This window comes from Topomyia yanbarensis, chromosome 2 (assembly GCF_030247195.1).
Source record: "Topomyia yanbarensis strain Yona2022 chromosome 2, ASM3024719v1, whole genome shotgun sequence".
In the NCBI taxonomy this organism is placed as follows: Eukaryota; Metazoa; Arthropoda; class Insecta; order Diptera; family Culicidae; genus Topomyia; species Topomyia yanbarensis.
Genome location: NC_080671.1, coordinates 462461654 through 462486132, shown reverse-complemented (window position 1 = coordinate 462486132; position 24479 = coordinate 462461654). Strand labels below are relative to the sequence as shown.

Below are 24479 nucleotides of genomic sequence, written 5' to 3'. Positions count from 1 at the left end.
TAATATTCATTTCACTTATTCTCCAAGTAAATGTTTTCAAATGATGCTAAAACATATAAAATATTAATTGTCATCGCATACATTGTGCCAAGGCCTGATGCGTTTGATTCGTTGTTGCACGTTCGCTTCATGCAATAATCGGAGATGTATGAAAATCTGCATTGAATGAATGGGCAGCTGGTTCGTTTGACCTTTTTCAGTTGCGCCGAATTGCGTTGCGTGAATGTGAAACGAGTTCATAGTCGTTTCATAGAAGCAATAGTTTTAAGTAGATTTAGCCTGCACGTATGCAACTTGGAGGACAGTGCTCCAATCGCAAATATAAATTTTCGCGTAAGTGTAATGTGGGAGAAAGGGAGGAAAACTAATATCAACCAGTTGTACCGGAAACCTTGTTTTTACAACAAAATATCAAGTAGAGGAATAAAATCAAGCAACCGGAAATACAATCAAACCGGACATCTGGTTTAGGGGGAAAATCGAAGAGAAATTTAGCTGGTAGATCATCGTTCATGAAAGATCGGCTCTTTCCCTTGCGAACCGCTGAGTGAACAATAGTAATTTTTTTTTGTACTGAAAAAAGTGCAGTGAGATAAGCTAGTTATTTAGCCCGAAGTAAGAGATAATCGTTTATTTAAAAAAGTCTTCTCTTTGATAGTTTATATTTAATAATTTCCGAGTTTCTTTTCGTGATCAATCTTTTAAAAAGTCGTGAGTGAGTTTAAAACACAATATATTTGAGATGTGAGTTATTTAATTTCTGAAATTAAAAAAATATGTAATACGTTATTAATTGCTTTAGGAAAGTTTAGGTAGAGTGAGTTGAAAATAAAGAAGAATAAAAAAATAAAGCTGACATCGCATGTACGGAAAAATAAAACAACGCACAGAACAAGTTCTTTTAACTTAAATTTAGGTAGTTTTAAGTTTTGCGTCGTTTTCGCACTTATTATTGAGACATTCACCAAAACGTACACGCCGCACCAACAGCCCTAATAAAAAAAATTATACACGAACTTTACCCCATATAGTCAATCGATTCCACATATTGTTTGGATGATACCCTGAACAGGTCGTTAGGCTCTTGGATCATAAGACGTTTGTTAGGGTGCTTACTAAACGTCGCTCTAAGGTTGCCAGCAAGTTTTTTGCCTAACTAGTACTTGTATTTGCTATGTGCAGTAATAATAAGCCTCCAATTTTGGTTTAAGCGCAAAGACATTTTTTAAAACAGAATTTGATTGATAACTATAGCTCATTAAACCAATTTTATCAATAGACCTTTCTTGTCAGACCTCACCCCCCTTTTTCTTATTTTTTATCGATAGTTTTCATATTTTTATAAACATTTCCGTTTTGGCAGCACTGTTCAGTATATTTTGTATAATTTTATCGGGAACACTGTAAATGAAGTGATGAATCGCGATTGGTCACTGCACAGTGACGTCATGCTCTAAATGTGACAGGTGGTGGTCCTGTTGATTACATTTTGAACTTAGAGATTATTCGTATTCTCAAAATTAAGCATTTAAAATATATTGGGAATCATGTTTTTAGAAGTACAAATGTTCTCATGAGCGCCTTACAATTAAATTGTGCTATTCCCTACTGTGCGAAAATGTATATGAAAGATCTAATTAGTGAACTAATTATTTGTTTATCAATTACTTCTAGTGTTCTTTGAATCGGTAACTAGTTTTGCGGTTAAATTTCTTGGTAATTAATTATTAGGACTAAGCTTATTTCAATGGAATTCAAATTTGTTAAGTCCAAACTGTAAACAAAAGTACCAGCATTTGTCAAATTTGTGAGGTTAAGGCATTTCATACAATGGTCAATACTACATTCATTCATAACTGAGTAAACTTCGCTCTGTCAAAATGGCTTTTTGTAAACAAAGTCTGCATTAAAATGTTTAACCTCACTTTTCTGATAGCTTGTTGTTGTTGCCAGAGCTTGTTTCCATGGACTGATTCCACTCAGCACTAGGAACTCGGTTCGAATTGCTTTTAGATTCTCATACTATGTAAACAAGCTCGCCGACTCATTTTTTGAGCATTTTTACTCAGATGACTTTGTAATATTCCATTGCCGTCGACCAAGCCAACCTAGCCAAACGGACAAAACCCAGCTAAGTCCTTTTTAGATGAACCTACGAAACATAATGTTCTACTCTAAGTGATAGGTTGGCTGCGAATTGGACGATTTCATGATTCAAGCTGACGTCAAACACTGGCCGTTCACCGTTGTCAACTATTGCAGCAAATCAAAGAACGAGGTCGAGTTTCAACCGAAAATGAACCGAAACGCTGGCTGGTTCTAGTTAGTATACCAGTGACACAACCGATTCCAACATGAATCGGTTGTGTCGCTGGTGCCGCAATACTAAGTGGAACCAGCCAGCGTTTCGGCTCATTTCCGGCTGAACATAACTGGGTAGAGTTGGAGCTTCAGATAAACTTTAACCTGTTGAAAGCCCCCACTGAGGCGTCCAAAAAAATGTTTCAAAATCGTTCAACACGGGTCCAGCTATGGACGTTTGTTGAACGGTTATTTGGACATTGTCCAAATTGATCCAACGAACGTCCTTCATTGGACGATTTTGAAACCAACCGTTCTTAGAGGGCCTGTTTAGATTACCAGCACTGTGCCAAAGCTGGTAAAGAAAACCCAACCACCAGCATATGAGGGATCACGAATTAATGTATAAATAACCAAAAGTGTTAACATAGCTGGGTTATAATGGATTAAGGAATCATCAAAATAAAGCAATGTTGCTGTGTATTTGTTTTTATTTCTCTGGGAATTAGAAACAAAAAAATCAAACGGCATAGTCTTTACTGATTGGACAAAAATGAAGGCTTTCTTTCAATATTGATGTTGAATAAAAATTGATTAACATGATCACGAATAATGAATCAAATTTGTTACAATTTACGTACAAAAAAGCAACCTTTGCTGCTGCCTCTAGTACAGCCGCTGGAAAATTCCTATTGTGGATTTATTGTGCAGCAAGCGAACGTTCTGCCAGTGCTTTTTCAGCAGCGAAATTGATGGACAGAGTACATTCAGATCCAGCTCGACCGAAGTCATTTTGACGTGTCCAACAGCAGCCGACAGGCACAAGACCTTTTTCATCTGGAATTTGATGGTTGACTTCGTCGATCTTCTACGTCATCGATTCGCTGTGCGCCAACAGACCGGGGAACTTGCCAGCCTTGTTAAGACCCGGGCCGAGCAGACAGGGAATCTGCTAAACCAGTGATTTGGATGATAGGAAGGCATCGTACTTCTTAGCTTGCTTCTTTGCCAGCATTATGTTCTTCTTAATCTTCTTAAGAGCCTTGGTATCATGCATGAAACGTGGCTTTTACTTCATGACAGTGCTGCTGATCACCAAAAACATAAACCTACATCTTCAGACGCATAATGTACTTTAGCCTGGAAAGAGAGAAACCAAATCTTCCATTAGTCTTTTGGACAGTAAAAATAGAACTGGTCTCATCGGCGAAAATCTGTCCAACACCAACTCACCTCCGATACCGGTTTTAACAACCTGAGCGCAAATCCGTTCCCTCAAAACAAGGCGACTTCCTGATATCAGTACCCATAAGCAATCCGAGTGAATGACAAGCGTATCACTTCCAGTGTCCGATATTAGGTATGAAGTATGAACCTACTTGACTACCGGAGAAAAGTTTGTCCTTTTGGGGATCCTAGCTCTTCAGACCAATCTCGAGTTGCACCGTTTGCAGAAAGCGAAGATGGTTCACTCTTCAACACCTCATTGACGCACTCATACAGAATGTTATTCGACACTTTGGAACTGAAATGAGAAACGAAGGAAAAAGTTAATCATAAACTTAAAATGCAAATTATGGAATATGGCATGTGAAATTGATATGCAGGATAAAAAACTAATGTTATAAACAAAAATCATGCCAATAAACAGAGCACTGAAATTGAAGAAATACTCACGTCATTTTGCTACAGCGCACTCAGTCGTCACTGCGCGAGAAAAGAGAACAAATCAAGAGTACTTATTCAAAAGGTCCTAAGTGACATTGAGCTCGAACTGAGAAAAACGAGGCTGAAGTTTCATGGACCTAAAACAAATCCCTATTAGAGAACAAATATGTGTTTTGATGAAACAATTATGCCAATATAGTCTATGGACTATGCTCTTTAGGTAAATAATACTAAAAACATGAAATGTTTAGTGCTAACGTAGTTTTTAAGCGCTTTAAAATGATGCGTCCTTTTGAAAATTATAGGACCTTTCACATACGTCTTTTTTCGGACCTAAGAATCATACGACGCTGCACACAAGGCTTTTTTCAGCAAAGGTAGCTCTTACGACGAATATTGAATATCTTCAAAGTTTTCGACAAAATGAGCACCGGAATACGAGTGTTCTTCATTACTATGGTAAATAGTTGCACTGGATTTAACAGAAGTCTTGCAGAAAAAAATTGCGGGAAACTTTAGTTTATATTAACAAACCATTGGCTGGAAGTGGTTAAAACCAACGAATGGCATGTTACTTTAGAATAACTAAGCTTTCCAATTATCAATTAATTTATTATACTTTCTTAATTCAACTTCGAAAATAAGTCGAATGAACAGAAGAAAATAATTTCTTTTATTTTGATGCTTAGGACGTTTTTACTAGGTACCTATGTGCAGTGGGAAAAACATAGAATGAAATGATTCATGCGTCGTTTTTGCATGGCGCTTATGAGCAGTTGCAGAGGTTTTGAAATGTTTCACGCATAGGTCCTTTCAATTTAAAAGGTCTCAAGTGCAAAATTTCAAAATATGATCATGAAAACTTTGCGACTTTTTATATAATGCTTGTTATTTTGATAAATACTGGGTATAATGAATCCGGATTTTCGGTATTCGTTAGCTATGTTGTAATCACGTGCTGCGCTGCAAATAACTCAGTTTGTTTACATTTGTCACTAAGGACCATTTGAATCAGCACTCTTGAAATCTTGTTGCTCTGTGTTGGTGTTTACCGTCTACCTCTGCACTTTGAGCACTGATGTTTTTGACAGTATTGAATGAATTATTGTATCGAGGTTGCCAAATCGATTTTTGCAATAGCATGCAGTATGAAGCTGAAAAGTCTGCAAACTACTGCAAGATATTTGAGGGTGGGAAGTAGTGCAATGTTTTTTTAAATAATACAAAATGTTAAATACTTGTTGAAATTTAATGATATAGGCTTTGTATTACGAAATATCTGAAGTCTGCAAAAAATCTGCAGCATAGTTGAAAAATCTGCAGATTTGCTGATAAATTTGGAGATCTGGCATCTTATTTTCATTCCCCACCTGAAATTCATCCGAGTGGTGAAAAAATATGGGGAAATGAGGCAAGATAAATCATCAGCATATGGGGTGAAATGAGCAGTTCGCAGATTTTTTTATTTTTTAATAGTTAGAGGCTCTTAAATATCGCGGCAATATGTAATTTCGACTCAGGGATAAAAAAGGAAGCATTTCAGCAAATAAAATTTTTGACAAGAAACCTCTATTCTGTAATCTAAGGAGAATTTTTGAATTTTACTGAACGTGATGAATTTGACACCACTTGCATCTTGTATACTCAACCTTCACAAACAATGCATAACGAAGGGCTGATTTTTGGAACAACTTGTTTACTCATTCAGCCCTTCGTTATTCAAATTTGCAACATTAAGACAAATTGGCTAAGCGCGGTTGTTCAAGCCGAAGAAAAAGGTAGATTCTGGCAACCAAACGTGATCCACAAACCTATAATTGTCATCTCTCTTTTTATCCCGTATCAGCGCTTATAACTATTTCACATCACCCGATCGTTATCAGCAGGTAGTAACCAGCAGCTTTCGGATATGATCGTTTATTATATTCACCACTCGAGATCGCTATCGTTCAATATAGTAAAATGAGTTAGTCGAAATACACCCGTTGTTGAAACTGCATCAAACTAGATTTACTCAATAAATCAGTCGAGCAATAAAATAGAGTTTTGACTAGAAGTCACCGTGATTTTTCAATACCGAAGTTCTGTGACAGTGAAATTATATTTAAATGTCAAAGCGGAACAATACTAACCCAGCTGGATAAGTCTATACAATGCAGTTTACTTTGGAGCGCGGGCCGTGGTGAATTTATCTGAACACGCCACCCATAATTTAAAGAGCAAGAGGGTGGGGTCTCTCGCGCCCAGCTACCCCATCTCCAGTGCAAAGAAAAGAGCTTTCTGCTTTTGATGGGGTACGTGATCATTGTATGCATGAAACTGGCGCGCCTGTGCATCATTGGAATGATTGCTGGCGGCAGTCATTGAATACGCATATTGCCCCGAAGAGTTTGATCTAGCATACAACGTTTGCTTACTACGAGGTCAGAAATCAAACTGACGATTGTTTCATGTGTTCTGCTTTTATATGTGTGTCGCATTTCATTGGATGACAAAGAGGCAGTCCCAGCAATGCTCGCTGCCTGGTAGAATTGTACGGGCCAATCCTGGAGTATATAATTACTGCTTTTACAAAATCCATTATTTCCATCATTTCTAGTATTTGTACATACTACGGAATTTGACACAAAATTGTTGAGTATATTTCAAATGAGATAGCTCAAAAATCTTATTTTTCATTCAGTACAATGAAAAGCTCGGGTAAAATTCCGGCCGAAATTTGTGAAAGGGCCCCTATATTGAAACGTTAGAAGTATTCTACTTCAAAAAAAAAATCCAATAAGGAATTTATAAATCTAAGAATTGAGAATTCAAAAAATAAAAAAAAACAAACATTCTTAAATTTCAATATTTAAAGATTTAATAATTTAAGAAATCAAAAATTTAAAAATTCAATTATTTTTAAACTTTAAAATATAAACATTTAAAAAATTCAGATTTATATTTTTAAAGTTTATATTTTCATTCATATTTTAAAATTTTAAAAATTTAAAATATAAACATTTAAAAAAAAAGTTAAAAGATGAATGGTTTAAGAATTTAATAGTTTGAAAATTTAAACATTTGAAAATTAAAAAAAAAATTGAAATTTTTTGATTGCGGAATTTTTCATATAATTTCTGATGCTTCGAGCTTTTTTTGATCTGTTGAATTTTGGAGATTTTCTAGTTATTTGCGTATTTTTGAATATTTGTAGTTAGTACATTTGAGTCTTCGAATTTTTAAATTTTTATTGCTTGAATTTTTGTACTTTATTATTTTTATAGTATTGTATTTCTATATTTTTTTTTATTCGTCTTCTTGCACTTTTGAGTTTTTGTATCTTTTATATTTTTGTAATTATAAATACATAGTTGTGTTTTTGTATTTCTGTACTTTACAATCTTGTATTATGGTATTCTTGTATTTTTGCATTTTTGTATTTTCGAATTTATGAATTTTTGCATAATTAATTGTTGTAATTTGGCATTTTTGTATTTCCATAGCTTAAGGTCGAAATACCATTCCGGTAATCGTACAGAAATGATCATGATATGCGGGCGAGTAGTACCAAATCAGTGAGAAAACCTTGCGAGGGTGACTGTGAAGGAGCGTAAGTTAGACGGGAGAAAAAATAAACGAAAGAGAAAAACGGGATTTCGGTTTCTGGAGAAAAGTGATTTTTATATTTCTAAACACATCTCTTGCTTTTTTCGGAGTGCGCGGGCGCTAACCCCGTGCGTTGGCGGTGTCGATGGTTCCTTCTGTGGATGACCAAATGGAGTTCGAATCAGGAACGGCTTTCAACATTCCTCCCGATTCAAACGATATTTGGAACTTTAAACGATTTTATTTCGGCCCAAAACTAAACTGCTGGATCTTTTACAGATTTCTAAAACCAGAACGGTTCTTGGTTGCGACCGAAATATCAATTGTCTGCTCAGATAAAGTCCGAGTTGTGTCTACCTACTCAAAGCAGGCCAACGAAATAGCTTGCTGCAAGCACTTTAGGCGGGGCTATAATGTGTACATACCCGCTCTAAGGGTAGAGATTGATGGTGTAGTCAACGATGATAATTTGACATATGGGTGAATATGCTTGATTGCAAGAATTAGTATTAGTCGCGGAGGTTGGTTCAAAAATGTACCCCAATAAAATTCATATTGGGTGTTTCGCTGGAACCGCCCTTGCACAGTTTGTTTGCCAGTCCATCTGTTTGTACCGCGAGCCATGTGGATGATGAATGCTGGAAAGTCTCCTTGCTGTGTATTCAATCGGCATGACATCTTGACAAGTCTCGCGTACAATCTACGCGAGGATACACTAAAGCGATATTGTGAAGACAATACCTAAGCAACCAAAAGCTCGTATAAGGGAGCTGAATACGCTTCTCGATTTAAGAAATATTGCTATACGTTTTTTGTTCTAATAGCGGCTTCCATTAAAGCTTAAACAGCTTGGATGTTTGCTAGGAACTTTATATAAACTTTAAATAGTGCTTTTTAAGTATTATCCGAACTTCTGGATGCTTGGGTATAAGATGCGTATGTTTTATTCGTGCCTGTGGTAAATTACTAGTCTGGTTATAAGTGTTCTAACACTTTCAGCAAACAGTTTTCCAACAACAAATAATAACAAATGACGTGTTGATTTCAAAGCCCAAAGTTTTACGTTTATTTCATGTTTAATTCCATAATCTCTATATAAAAATCCAAACATTCCTTACAGATAAACGCTGGAGTAAGGTTAAATGTGTGTCATTTATAAGATAACGTTGCGTTCAATGTCGGTTAATTTCACTAACACAGTGTGAAAAAAGAGTGGCTCTGTAACATCCGTAAACCTTCATACTTACTCTATCATATTTGACCACTTAACACACTATTTTTAAAGATGAATAGAATATTGTTTAATAATTTAATAAAAAAAAGAAACAACGAAAACATTCAAATGTCCTACTCGGTACTGTCTTTTTCAAGTTTCACATCTCTTTTTTTCACGATAGTATAGTACGTTATTTTTGTTTACTAAAGTTAAGAAATAACTCTCTTTTTGTGCTATCATTATTATCAGCAAATAGAAAGGCACTGGTACACGAAAATTTTTATCTGCTAGGGGTTATCCTCATTCTTAAGGCACTTTGCTTAGTCGAATAGATGGGGACAGTTTGTGTCTTTTACAAGTTTTTGGTCTAAAACAGGTATATTTGTTGATGGGTGCTGTAATTTTGAATCATAATTCCGAAAGCAGTCAAGTGTTAACAGTGGAAATAATCTCAATTTGTTGAAATCTTTTAAACGGTTTGTAGGAGAAGATATAGAATCCAAGGATTGGTATGAATCTGCTTTGAAGTTGTTGGTTCAATTCAAGTCTGTACGATTGATTGACTATCACAGCTAGGGAAGTAGATTAATGTAAAAAATAGGGTAGAAACACAAAAATGTCATATGAGGGGCTCAGTTATCTTCACCTGGTTTATCTGTGTGTAAATAGCTTAAACGTTTACTTTAAATTAATGTCTTTTATAAAATTGGTATTGCTTCAAAAAATCTTTCCGCTACTTATGGCTAAAACAGTGACGTTAAAGATGGTATTCCAAGAACATGACTAGTAAAGCATTTCTGTCACGATTTAAGGCATGACTGGTTTGGGCGCGTCATTAGAGTTCGAATGTTCCCCGCCAACAGTCTCCGAGGAACCGTTGTTCACTTTGGCGGTGCATGTTTCCATCGGTGAAGGACTTCTGGCATTGGTATTGTCTGGATCAGCTAACGATACCTCTTTCGGTTGACGAAACGAGTTGGTCTCCGTGATCGCTGGATGTTGAGACAGGGATGTTGCCAAGGAGGTGGGAATCGGTGATGTGTTGAAAAGCATTGACTTAGTTGAAAAGGCCGATTGCATCGATGCCGCTTGCTGAAGGAAACTAGGAATCGACACTATCGAGTTTGCCTGAGAAGTTAGATTGACTAGAAGTTGATGCTGCTGCTGGGGGCTCATAATCGATGGTGACTGTTGATCATTGAGATTTTCCTGTTTGATCATGTGGCTTATAGCAGCTTGGTCCCCGAACAGCTCTTGCTTGATCATTTGGCCCAGGTTCGCCTTGGAACGTTTCCGCTTGGTGTCCGGATCGCATGGGCTGGGTGTTCCCGGGTGACGATACGAGACGTGTTTCCTCAGGGCGTCTTTGCTGCGGGACACGTGCGAACAGACGGTGCATGCGTATCTGAGGAAAAAAATATGTTTTGTTTTATTGTTTTCACTAGTAGAAATCTCCACGGGAAAACCATTCAAAAGTATAAAAATCTTGCAACACGTCAATAAAATCTAAGCTAGCGGTGAAAATCGGTACTGAGAAAAGGACTCGTGACATATAGTTGACAGTAACTATTTCAATATATTAATCATTGATATAGCACACGACGTTTGGTCTAGTGCTCCTTGAAAAAGGGAAATAATATGAACAAAAGTGTCAAACTTCAAAACACGTAGTTCTTACGAATTTCGAAAGCTATATCGCCGATATCAGTGAAACAAAATATACGAGGATAGACCAAAAACGAGACATGGATTTTCGAACCCACATGATTGATTGATTCCCCAACCGAGTGAGGAAAACCAAGCGTCTCCATTGAAATAAGTATAAAGTGAAAAATCTTACCGAACATTCTGATGCGTTTCCAGGTGTACCCGCAGATTGTACTGATTGCTGAGCTGTTTGTTGCATATGGAACATGTAGCAAAAAGTTTCGTCGGTGGCTTCTGTAGCGACTGCTGCTGCTGTTGCTGTTGTTGCTGCTGTTGTGATCCAATGGGGCCGCATGGACTGAGGTAATGTGCTGCCGCGGCTGCTTTTAGCATACTGTTGGCACTGAACGACGATGCCATGTCCATTGCCATCGAGGATGTCAGTTGTGATGCGGACGAGCTACAAGCAGCAGTTGACGGTGTCGGTGATGAGTTGGAGTGGTTCAGAGCTCCCGCTCCCGGACTCGGGTGGGATGATTCGAGGATCAGATTTTCCGGTGTTTTAGATGCAGTTTCATTGGTGAGAAAGTGGTGCGACAGAAAGGACGGCTGCTGGTTGCTAACCGGGGTGACGGTGGGTGGCTTGCTGAAGAGATGCAGCGGTGAGAGAGATTGAGAGTTCGGTGGGAATTTCAGTGACTGCAGCAAGTGCTTGTTGAAGGATGCTGCAGCAACAGCGGCCGCCGCTGCAGCTGCCGTTGCTGTGTTCTGTGTTCGAAGGTTCTCCGCTATCTTGTCGATTTTTTTCCGTTTGTTTTCCTGACTGATTGATTTCTTTGCAGAACAAGTGTTCTGGGACATTGGTCGAAGCTGCTCGTCGGGATTGCTGGAGGGTGTCGACGGTGCGGAATCATGGTGCTGCTGTGGTTGCTGTAAGTGGTGATGAAGATGGTTACTGTCGAGATTAAATTTAGATATCCCCCCAGTGATAGCTTCCGTGTCGTTTCGGACTGGGCTTTGTTTCTCAATCGGCTGCTGGTGGCCGGCAGCAACATTCTTATTATTAGCATTGACAGACTGTCGATCCTCCGAGCCGAGGCCGCTGGGACCGTTGTTGCTGCTGTTGACACTTTTGTTGTCTCTATTTATAGCCTCACTTTCCTCATTCATCTTCCAAAGTGTTTCGTTTGGCATCATATCACACTTTTGCGGAAGGAATCTCGAGAAAAGGTCTGTCGATTTATTTGCGCTTGAGCAGGTGCTGTTATTGTTGTTGCTGTTGTTGCCACTATTGTTGCAATTGTTATTTGTCGCTAGATTGAGCGCCTGTGGGAAAAGTGGCGAGTGAAAATTAAACGGACGCGGAAAAAACTGTTCTCCCGGGGATTCCATCTTGATGCCTTGGTAGGGTGATGGAATTTCCGATTCCCGCGAAGAAGCCTCAGTCGTTGGGGTGCTGGATTTGTGTGAGTTCTGCAAATATATGCATATTTTAGAAGATTGCGGAATTTGTTTTGGTGCAATTGTAGATAATAAATTCGAAAATTGTATGGTTCAAAGTGTTCATGTAAATAATGCGATTTGTCTAAAACCACTAGAGACCTCGATTTCTATTTAATCAGCCGGTAAAATTCGATCAAAAAAATTGCAGTTGCGATGTAAAGTGAAGAGATAGAAAATTCCTTTTTTTTAAATTACCTACTTTTATGATAATGCACTGGTTCCATTATCGTCTTTTCAAACCATTGAATTCAAAATAATGGAAAGAACCTATCCTACACAGATTTTGATCAACAGACGTCCGTGAATAAGTTTTCTCGGGACAGTTTTCCGCCACTAGGAAATTATTTCATGCGCCTGTGACGGCAAGCTAAAACCGACAAAAGTGCCGGCCCGTGGTTTAAGCACTAGTGAGGTGTACGGTGTCGGTTCGCCAATAGGGGTAAGCAAAGTGTAAAGGAGTGCTTTCGCTTCCCCGGCTAAACAATAAAGAACCACGACATCGGCCGTTCTCGCTATAGAGGATAGGTCAAACGAGCCAAGCTCTCCTCTATAGCTAATTGTCAATGAGAACTGCGGTGACTGCCGGGATCGTTTACGGCGAACACCGCTTATTCGAAAGTTTATTCAAAAGAATTTTTAAGTTTGTATTCGAAAATATATGAAAATTGGCAATGCAAACAAAAAATTCAGTAAAAAAACCGACGATGGACCTAGCCTTCTCCGACAGAGAATTCCCAGGCGAGAGAAGTTCCTCCGAAACTGAACCAACCAACCAGGTGTCGAGGTCAGTTCGGCGATACCGATAGAGAAGGGCGTCCGGTTCGCTGGTGCCTCGACGACCCGCGACTGGTGGTGTCTCGTCGCGGTCTACTCAGTCTAGTCCCCGGAGGTGAATCTAGCTTACGCCGACGGAGAGTTCCCCGGCGAAGGAAGTTCTCCCGATACCGATTCTTAAACTTCTTCAGCCTTTTGGCTCCCTGTCCGGTGCCATTTCGCACCGCAACTCCTTTGAGCCTTTTGGTTCCCCTCTCGTTCTATTTCGCTCCACTTCCCCGATGATCCATCCAGCTTCTGCCCTTAATTGTTCGCGAACTACTCGGTCTAGTCCTCGGGTATGGATCTAGTCTACTCCGATGGAGAATTCCCCAGCGAGAGAGGTTCTCCCGAAACCGAGCGGTAGATTGCTCCTGATACCGATGTTGCGTTTCCGTGAGCCATTTAGCTCCCCATTTGCTCCCGATATATTCGATCTAGTCCCCTGCGGTGGACCTAGCCTCTTCAACGGGCCAGCCAGTAGGTGCTGAAGTCCATCTAGCGGTACCGGGTGGAGCGTAGCTTCCGGTTCACTGGTGCCACAACAACCCACTGCTGGCTATTCGACACGGTCTACTCGGTATAATCTCCTGCGGTGGATCTAGCCTACTCACGAGATACTCGGTAGGGTGTCGAGGTCGGTCTGGCGATTCCGGTTAAGCCTGATGTCCGGTTCACTGGCGCCCCGACAACCCAAATCCAGTGCTACGTCACGTACTACTCAACTGGTTCCCGGCGGTGGACGTGGTCTACACCGTTGGAGAGTTCCTCGGTGACGGAATTTCTCTCGAAACCCGATATGTGGCTTCACAGCGACTTTCTAGCCAATGGCGTTACTTTGTTGGTCCCTTCGTAACTTCCTCTGCAGCTCGAAGAGTATGCTCGTAACCACTCTGCGTCCCAGATATGCTCGTCGTTTGCAGACTCCGGAAAAAGGAGCGACGAAGCATGTCCAAACTGATGCAAGTACTTCCGTTAGCATCCGTGCCCGGACAAAAACTGCGTCAAATGGAAGTTCACCTCTCCATGGTTCCTATGCACTCACACCGACACGCTTGGGATGAGTTGATGGGTCCACCTTTAATTCTCCGCCCTGGTCCACTTTTGCTGCCACTTAGCCAACGAGTCCGCTCTGACCAGTCTCCTTGCATTACGTGCATTTCTCCGCTGGTAGCAGTACACGTCCTCAGCCAGAGTGATGCAGATGGGAATCATCCCGGCAATTACGCATACCGCCTCCGACGATATCGTTCTGTACGCACTCGCAACACGAACAGCCATTAGGCGAAACGTGCTTGTCAACTTCGGCCGGTTCCGCTTTGAGTTCAGCGCAGCAGCTCAGCCCGAGTAGATTCTTATGGGTCCAAACACCATAGAACACCTCAAAAAGACTATGAATATGATCGGTTTCAAATTCCATAACCATGAAAACACCATAAAATGGTCTCAATAACCCATAGATACACCACAATATGATTTTTACATGGGATCTGCGGACAATTCTGATGGTCTTTTCACGGGTTGAACCCATTACAAACACTCAGGGTGGCCAGATAGAATTCCTTAATATCGGTAGGGTCACTAAAAGTTTATCGGTAGTTATCGGTAGGCCGGGTTATTGTCCCAAAAACGTAGTGATCACATAGAATTGTAAAATACTGAAAACACAGATCTCAGACCAAATCCAACTCAAAAATGAATGTTGAGTAGGATGTATCCAAAATCAATAAAAATCGGTAGTTTTCGGTAGGGACAAGAAAATATCGGTAGTTTTACCTCGGTCGTCTGTGAATCGGTAGGGAAGACCAAAATCGGTAGGACTACCGATAAATCGGTAGGTCTGGCCACCCTGCACACACTATCAAAATATCGTATGATGGGGGTGAAAGGTGAATGACATTATTTTAACAGTGTACGAAGCAGACGTGCTGTACTGTTTTAATTTATCGTGTTTTATTTGTGTGAATAACTCATCAAATTACCGTTGTAGTCGAAAATATTTGTTCACCGTGCCAATCTCCTGCATAGTTTTGTGTTGGTTTGTGTATTTGAAGCGAAAAACCAAAGATTTTCTGTACTGATTCTTCGTTTATCTCGTGATTTTGTTTACAACACTGTGGATTGACCCAGTAAATTTTATACCCGACGCAGGCGACTAGCGAAAAGTGCTTCCCACACGTCAAAAAGGCGGATAGAAAGTATCAATGAATTCTGCTTGCAAAACATGTTAATGAGATCGAGTACATGTCGTGACAATTGTGGATCGGTTTTTCACCGCACTTGCAATCCTGGTATGCAGCGATCTGCTCTGATCTTGTTGTCTGAATTTGATAAGAACTTGTACTGGCTGTGCGACAATTGTGCTTGCAGTTTCAACAAGTGGATGGAGCAAACCGATTCCGCTGTAAAAATTGTGCGAGGCAATAGATAACCTGAACGCAGTCGTGTCTAATCTCTCCAATCGCATTGAGACACATTTTTCGGCTAATTTCGGCTGTCTATCAAGTGACTTCCGGGGGATCTACCTACTCCAAAAAGAAGTCGCGAGAATTACGCTAAAATTCGCGTCACTACAACCGCTGTCTGTGGTACTCGAGAAATTCAGCGGGAAATCAGAACAGTTGCTGATGAGCGGGGACAGTTCTGGGTCTACCTTAGCCGCCTTGATCCGAGCCATACAGTGGATGATATCGTCGCCATGACCTAAGAATGCCTGGGAATAAGCAATACACCCAAAGCAATCTTGTTGGTTAAGAAGGATGCTGATCTGACAAAGCTCAATTTTGTTCCTTCCGAGTGAACTGAAGGACGTGGAACTCAGAGCGTCTACTTGGCCAACTGGAGCGCTGATTCGCGAATTTAACTTCGACCAGCAGTAACAGGATAGATTTCGTCAATAGGTTACATCGGACTCCGGGATGCACCGCTGCTTGTACTATGGAAGCCCTCGATCCCCGCCTCCACAGCCCAGCTATAGCAGCCAACGTTCACCAGTCGTCCCGGTCCTGTGTGCGGGAGTGGAAAAAGGGTCTTCCAAGCTTCATATTGCGGCAAGTATCCATCTATTTCGAAGCTTTCTAGCACCGAAATGTTCTTCGATTCCAGCTCACCGTCGCCGCCTTTCATGCCAGCGATCCGCAGCCGTCCAGGAGTGGTACCTAGCCCAACTGCATCGAGTACAACCGGTCACCGGAACGCACACTTGCCACCAGTCCTGAAGAAGCCTTTAGTCCCCCCATCACAGTTGAGCCCCTCCAGCCAACGACCAGCAGCCGTCCCGGTCCTGTGGTGGAGTTGGGACGAGGGGTCTTCCGCAAACCTACAGCAGGCAAGTATGAAGCATCTGTGAGCTCTTTTTTGCTTCAAAACTCTTCGATTTCCAGCCTTGAACAACGACGAGACAAGCTGCTACTATACTACCAAAACGTTGGTGGTATCAATTCAACCGTTGAGGAATATCGCCTTGCAGTCTCCGATAACAGTTTTGATATCATCGTCTTCGTCGAAACGTGGTTAAACGATGACACGCTCTCCAGTCAGGTGTTCGGTACTGGATATGAGGTTTTTCGTTGCGACCGGAACCCTAGAAATAGCCGTAAACCTACCGGAGGTGATGTATTAGTAGCAGTTAATCGTAGCTTGAAGGCACGAGTTGTTGAGAAGACTAGTGATGGCTCCCTGTACTCTAGTGAAACCAGTAGCACATCACCCACCATTGATCGCCACGATCGATCGCACCCTGGCGCACGATTACTATGTTCCTCCGGTCCTCGTCTCATATGACTTTTACAAAGCTGATCATCGCAGTATCGCAGACCTCCTCTCCACTCTCGATTGGCTAAATATTCTGGACCCCGAAGATGTTGATGCGGCTTATACCGAGCTAGCCAGGATTGTTTCTTTCGATATCAGCAAAACATTCAGCGTAATCTTAAGTCGCACCCAAAACGTTTCTGGAAATATGTGAATGAGCAGCGCAAGGAATCCGGACTGCCGTCTTCTATGATTTTCAACGGCCGCACAGCTACCCCATCCCAAGATATGTGCAGACTTTTTTCGGAAAAATTCGCGAATGTGTTCACAGATGGGGCCTTAACAGTAGATCAAATTGAAGTCGCTGTTAGTCAAGTTCCGGTTGCGAGCCAAACTCTAAGCGCTATCGATGTCAATGAAACGATGATTACCAGAGCTTGTTCTCGGTTAAAATCGTCTTTCAATCCGGGACCCGATGACTTCACTTCAGTAGTTTTGAAAAGACACATCGACGTTTTAGCGACTCCACTAGTATCTATTGCCAGTGTCCACTTGCTCAAGGGTCTCACCGGTCATCCATAAAGCCGACGATCTCAACTCCCTTGAGTAGGTCCTGTGTTAAAATGCCTGTGCAGCCCTGAGGTACTCCCGACGTGATCCAAATCGACCTCTGCCCCATATTCGTTTCATAGACCAGTACTCGGTTCTGAAAGTAACTTTTCAAAACCTTGCATAGATAGTCCGGAACCTGCATGCTGTGCAGCGCCACAGCGATCGCCACCTAGCTAGCACGCGATCTTTACTTTGATCGTTACCATGGTGCAGTAGCGATTATCCTTTCTCTTTTGCTTCGATTCCTTCTCCGCGCGGGGTGACTGTGCGGATGGCGTCCACCTTCGAGATTCCTTTCCGGGATCCAAACTGCCTTTGCGAAAATCTCACTTTCAGCGTTGGTCGTTAACCTGTTAAGGATGATCCCTTCCAGAAGTTTATCAAAAGCAGACATATGGGCCAATACGATGAGATCTACTGGTGGTTTCCCTGGTTTTAGCAGCAACACCAGCTTCTAGATATTCAATCTATCCGGGAAGTAGCCATCGTCTAGCCATTTTTGTAGGACTATCCTGAACATGTCCGGAAACGCCAGGAGCGCGGTATTCAGTTCCACGTTGGTGATACCGTTGGCTTCGGGAGCTTTCTGCCATTTCGCCACTGTAAGGTGACTCGTTTGTCACCAGTATTTCCACCGTCTACATCGACGTCTGGTGTAGATGGCAATCCGGTGGAGTCGTGCTTCGGGAAAGAACCCTCCACTATAATCTTCATTTTGTCAGCGCACATTTCGACTGGCATCGTTGGACCCTTGATCCTGGCCAACACGACACCCCAGGAGTTAGCATCTACTTCTCAACACAGCTCCTTGTAGCAGGTGGACTTGGCACTATCTAGCGTTTAAAAGTTGCCCTAGCCGCCCGTAATGCAACCTTACAATCTTCGCCGACTGCCTCAGATCTTGCTCTTTGACGTTGGATTTTAGACAGTCCGGAGGATGCTGAACCTTTCGTTCCATGGATACGGAAACCGCCCATCACTTGCATTATACACCATCCAGTTACCGTTATCAGGAGGAACACGATAGGGTTCTGCAATAATTGCAACGTCGCATTTCGTGTCTGTTGTCGTCTGCAAAAAAAGTTGCGTGTAATGTCGCAATGATTGATTGATTGATATTGATCTGGCTTATCCCCATCATTGTTGGCCTGCTTTCGCCTTTTTGTATACAGGGCATTTGAAGCCGCACGTCGGGTGGTCGTTTCCGTCCTCCGGTTTGCAGATCATGCACTTTTGGTTGCTTCGTGCAGTCTCTAGCAACGTGCCCCTTTCCTCTGTATTTTCTATGTATCTTGCCGGTCTCCGCCAGCTTGTAGGTAACCTCAGTTCTTCTACGGTCGTTATCTCGTTTAGACCCTTGCACTCGACTACAGTTTCCTGTGACAGAGTTCTTACATTCGCTTCGCTGCCCAAGGATTTAGCAACGCGCTCGCGGTAGGTCAAGCTTTTGACGGAAGGGTCCTTCTTCAGCTCAAAGATCATCTCGCCTTTCTGAGTGCACCTCGTTTTAACAACATTCTCTGTCAACTCCTTCAGCTCTGGGTTCCTTCTTATTTTCTTGAGGAGGGCGGCGTAGGAGCAGTACATCGCCCTTGTACCTCTCACGAGGAGGTTTACGTTTCTCTTTCTACTATTGGTTCTTCTTCTTTTCTTTTTTTTCTTTTCGTTCCCTACGCTTCGCTTGATGGCTTCCCACGATGCACCAGCCACGGTCTTTCCCAACGTTCATCTGCTCGCTTGTGTCCTTTAACTCGCTCTTCTGCTTTTTCGGGCTCTCTTGCTCTCCCGGCATGTCACTCAGTCTTCTCTCCGAACGAGTATTGTGGTGATTCTTTGGCGTCACCTCAGTTACTGCCATCGCGTGTTCAAATCTTTTTCGGCTGATTTAGCTTTATCTGCACTCATAGCACCTAGATGCCTCTTGTGATGTCATAGTTATTTATACGAGAAGGGAGGTCACTATCCTTCATGGGGAGTAGTGTTCAGAGCCGGATCGACGTGAAATCTGGAATGGTCCATTTGAAGCTAGTACCACCAACTAAATGGTGACGAGTTTTAAACGTACCTGAAGACCTGCCAAGGCTTTGTTGGGACGGAGGTAGTCGTGCTGTTAGCCCACTCGCCGTTTTAAGTCGGTGTCATCCTTTCTTACTCAGGAAGTACAACAGCATGCCTGTCAGTTTACATTCGCCATAGCCAGTGAGCCGTAATAAAGATGTTATTGGCGTCGATCCTGATGTGCCGGTTGGCACTCCGGTTGGGCAAGGGTGCTTTTATACTAAAATCTTTGATAGAATCTTAGCGGACGCAGCACAGACTCACATTGACGTAGCTGGTTTAGGAATTACGGCTGTTTATAGAGGCTTTACAGAGCCCAATGCTGTCTACCCAAGTAACCAATAAGCATTATAACGTAGCCTAATATCTGCTTTAGATTCACATATAGGGCAGTCTTAAGGGAGATTAAGGGTTTCAGCGTGAAAAAAACACTTTTTGCGATTTTTTTAGTTTTGCGTGAAGTGAATTAATCAAAACTTTTGTACATTATAGTATAGCATTTCGACAACATTCTGTAATTTTTCTATGCAAAAATATCGACGAACGACTCGGCGACGAAGCTTTTTGTAGAACATCTCTAGAAAACATGATTTGCGCTGTTTCCTGCCATTCCAAAACTACTCAACCGATTTATTTCAAAGTTTGCATACATATTCTATGTAAAAAATACCTAACCCCTACGTCGAGTTTTTGAGATAAATTTTCAATTAAGGGGGTTTTCTACTCATTTTAAATAAAAATTACTATTTTTCACGAAAAATTCTGCCTTTGCTTCACGCAAACTTCTAAAAAAACCGAAAAGAATTGTTTTTTTTTGCTCGCAGAAACCTTGTTCGATTGAAATGAAATACGCCGAATAGAATCTTCAAGATGAGTTGCATAACGAATAAACTTACAGCATTACAATAGCATCACATCGGCTTCTATTTGCTCTATAATGGCACTAAATACACATGTAAAGCAGGGTGTCCCAAAATGACATCATGTGAAAAAAGTCATCGGGCTCACTTCTTAAATGAAAGGTTAGGGTATTAGGAGCACTTTCTTCTTCGGAGTGAACTTGCTAAAATGCTCCCTACTGGTGGCAAATTTTGATTTTTTGAAAAATTGGCCGATTTTGGGTAAAGTTTCAAATGCATGCCTCTTGAAGTGCTCCTGAACGACCTTAGATTTTTTTCAGCATTTTTTTTATTTTCTGAAGGTCCTAATGGAGAAGTTTGGTTAGTTAGTTTGTACAAATTTTGAATCGTAAGAGCGGCAGAGCCATTAAAACTGAGTAAAAAGTGAAATTTTTGGTCTTTTTCAGTAGTTTTTCTTCAAAACTGGGTATCTACAAAATTTTAAAAGTAAAGAAAACACTTTTTATAGTTGAGTCGAATACAGGGGTGTAATTTTGCTGAAGAAAATGTATAGCTGCGGCCAATGGGGTATGATTTATTTAAGTTTTTGTTAGATAACCTTTTGACATTTTATGATATTCATCGAAAGTAACACTGTTCTACAAAATAAAACAACTTAAGTGTGCTTAGTCCGCATATTATGTTTCGTAAAATAGAAGGAAAATTATGAAAAATGGCTTTTTTCGCTTGTCTCTAGTACATCAGAATCGGTTTTTATGAGCATTTGACGATTTTTTTAAAATTATTTTGTATACTAATAGCCACCTAGCGGGTTTGAAAATCACTAAAATTAAACAAATATGTCGAATTAATGGCAAATTATGGCGCATATTTGTAGGCTGAATTGATTGGCGTATTCACATTTTGTATATAAGGTCTTATTTCCATGTCAGGAACTTTAAAGTGGAGAAAAATGCAGAAGAGTGAGGTGAGTGTTGAAAAACTGATATTTACTGTTTAGATCACATAATTCCAAAATAGAATACAGCGTATCTTCTGACACAATTATTTTGTTGAAGATGTCTCCTAGAAGTAATTATGGAGAATCAACTCTTCAAAAATAATTAGAGACTTGGCGTCATTAGCAAAGTTATCATTATTTTTAAAAATTTAAGCTACAAAAAAACATCAGATGCTCATTAAACCTCGTCCTGATATACTAAAGACGTACAGAAAACGTCATTTTTCATCATTTTTCTTCTATTTTCCGAAAAACAATGTGTGGTCAAAGCACATTTGAACTGATTTACTTTTTGGAACAGCGTTATTTTTGATGAATTGCTAAAAATGTCAAAGGTTATCTAACAAAAACTTAAATAACTCATACCCCATTAGCCGTAGCTATATACATTCTTCACCAAAATTATGCCCCTGTATTCGGCTCAACTATATAAAGTGTTTTCTATACTTTTAAAATTTTGATACCCAGTTTTGAAGAAAAAATACTGAAAAACACCAAAAATTTCACTTTTTACTAAGTTTTAATGGCTCTGCCGCTCTTACGATTCAAAATTTGATTTGTGCAAACTAACTAACCAAACTTCTTCATTTGGATCTCCATAAAATTAAAAAATGCTGAAAAAAATCTAAGACAGTTCAGGACCACTTCAATAGGCATAAATTGGAAATTTTGTCCAAAATCGGTCCATTTTTCAAAAAATCAAAATTCGCTACCAGTAGGAAGCGTTTTAGCAAATTCACTCCGAAGAAGAAAGTGGCCCTAATACCCTAACCTTTCCTTTAAGAAGTGAACCCGATGACTTTTTTTTAACATGATGCCATTTTGGGACACCCTAATGTAAAGCTTACATGCTTTGAAGATACTTGTACGCCTTATATCAGCTTTATATACGCATATAGAGCAAGCGATAATGCTATATTTCGGCTGTGAATTTATGCATCATTGAAGCTAATATAGAGTTTTATTGCATTTTTAATGCTGAAATGAAGTTTCAATGCAACATTAGTGCAAATGTATAGCCAATATAGTGCATAGGCTTAATGCTTATGGTTATTTGGGTAAAACCCACCATATCCTAGCAAGAAACTTCAACTCAACTCGGTATGTTTGAGAAAGTCCGAAGGAGGGGGGATCGTTAAGCCCCCGAACTCCTGTCCTTCTTGTCGCTGCTTTCCCCTGTATGTATGTGCGTGTATGTGTGTCTGTGCGTGCACGTTACCAAAAATATCACTCACTTTTCTCAGAGATGGCGGAACCGATATTCTCAAACTTAGTTCCAAATGAAATTTAACGAAAAAACAAATATTTCTAGGTATCGACAAACTATGTAAAAATGTTTCGAGTATTTCCAACGACTGCTTTCCCCTTACAAACCGTTAACTAATTTTCAGTGATATGTTTACCGTTGAAACGATTTGCAATAACCCTCCCCGAGGTTGAGGGGTTTGACGGTAATGCAAACATCATAAAGCATATTGCGTGCATCAGTGCTAAAGAACCTTTGACAGACAATTGCTTTCAGATGGTTATTGCATTACGCCTCGATAGTGGTGCATCGAGGAGACCGAGAGGGCTTATGGACCTTTTTATGTTTTGTGTTTTTTTTCATACTCTGCACCTGCCCATTTAGACCGGCAACAATTTTGACTTTTTTCGGAACACTGTTAATTCGAATGGTAATTAGATGCACAGATCATATGCTAAATATGAGCCCGCCTCTAGCAGCAAAAATGATGACTTGAACAAACCCACGGAAGACACAAATGTAAGTTCTGGAATCGCTGAGCTAGCGTCGCGAACGCCCGGACATCGGACCATCGTGTGAGCCACCGTCACCACGTGTAAGAGCAGCAGTTTTAGGGACTAAGCCAGGGCCTTCAAGTTATCGATTAATAAAATAAATTTCATTCAGTCTGTAACGTCGGTGAAGTGAAGTTGCACTTTTGATTGAGGTTTTTTTTTAAAAAAGCGATATCCTTTAGTATATTTCTTTAGTAATATATATGGAAATAAAAGCTTAAAATGCAATAAAAAATTCACAGTAACTCTGCATACCTTAAAACTTATGATCGCGTAGCCCTACTTTATAACGACCAGCTTTGTTGAAGATTGCATATTGGATTGGAGGTTCCCCGACAAAGTTATTTAACTTTGAAGACCGATTTTTTTTTTGAAAATTCCGATTCTGAGCACGTGCGAGAGAGAAAGGCAACACATACCTTTATATGATAATATCTTTTCACTGCAAAATCAGATCAATTTGCAGTCTTCGGCAATGTTGATTCTTGCACCTTAAGCTATATATCTCCAGATTTTGAGATACACAAGATGACACTGGCGTTTTGTACTGAATTTATTGTTTCTATGGCCTATTTTTCATATATTTTTCATACTCTTGTGATTGAATTAGAGTTTTCGGAAAAAGCTCATATTTGATAAATGACATGTGATGCCAATTACCGTTTGATTTAAGAGTGTTCAGAAAACAAAGCCAAAATTGTTGCCAGTCTACTGCCCATACTAGTGCATGCTGTGCGCACTGGAGTGGCCGGCTGGTGGATCGACGTGGATTGACGTTTGCAGTGGGCCATGGTAGGTAGATGGGGCACACAGTAGGGGTCATTGTGTGTTCATTTATCGGTCAACTTCGTCATCGTACACAGGCTAATTAAATTAATTTAATAATTAAATTAATGTAATAAATACATAATTAGTTGTCTTTTTGTAATAATTGTAGCTTTTAGTACTAGTGTATCATTGTTATGTGCTAGTCGTATGTCTATCTGTGTATGTGTTCGTCTGAGTATTTGTGACAGTTGGGTCAGGGAATGGATGCAGAGCTGGCGTATATGATAGGATAGTGGCTAATACTTCCGGTGCTCAATTTGTGAATTCGATTCTATTCGTTCGGGAAGATCGGATTGGATAATTTTAGGTACATTTAAGTTACCGACGCACGTGAATCATCCATCCCGGTCAGCATAGCATGATGAAAGTCTAACAGAATGCAATTGTCGTTAATGGTAAATAAACAACATTTGCTGCATTTAGACGAGTTAAAGTAGTTTGATTGCATTTGTCTTTCAATTCTACTATTACTCATGTTTACCAAAATAGTATCGGTCAATTTCTACACTTCTAATCAATCTCTTTACATCATTTTGCATATCATGTTTCCTTTTAATACTATACTGCCGTTATACGCATGATTGTCCCATGTATATAGGGAATCCCATAGAACATGGGACAGATGTTCGTGTAACGGCAGTATATCTCCATACTATACTCTATCTATACTCATATAGGCGCAAACGTACAAACGCTCGTGGCCTTCGCGATAACACAAACCTGGCCACAGGCGCGACCATGCGATTGCAATCATCTACACATACTTACGTACGCGATTTCACCAACATTAAAACACCCCGGTAGTTAACTACTAGACTCAAGTAAACGTAGC

The 24479-nt window shown here is 40.5% G+C and overlaps 1 protein-coding gene and 1 pseudogene across 5 annotated transcripts in view; both read right to left on the bottom strand.

Annotated features, from left to right (window-relative positions):
- Window positions 1-2967: 2967 nt before the first annotated feature.
- On the bottom strand, window positions 2968-3983 carry LOC131681186 (large ribosomal subunit protein uL1-like; annotated as a pseudogene).
- A 4612-nt stretch (window positions 3984-8595) lies between these two features.
- Window positions 8596-24479, bottom strand: part of LOC131686033 (protein tramtrack, beta isoform) — a 62898-nt gene continuing 47014 nt past the window's right edge. For all 5 annotated transcript variants that reach the window (XM_058970145.1, XM_058970146.1, XM_058970149.1 and 2 more), the window contains 2 exons: window positions 10614-11893; window positions 8596-10178 (listed from right to left, as the gene is read on the bottom strand). In XM_058970145.1, the coding sequence (XP_058826128.1) occupies window positions 9581-10178; window positions 10614-11893 (1878 nt within the window). In that variant the 3' untranslated portion in view covers window positions 8596-9580. The remainder of the gene's footprint in view (window positions 10179-10613; window positions 11894-24479) is intronic.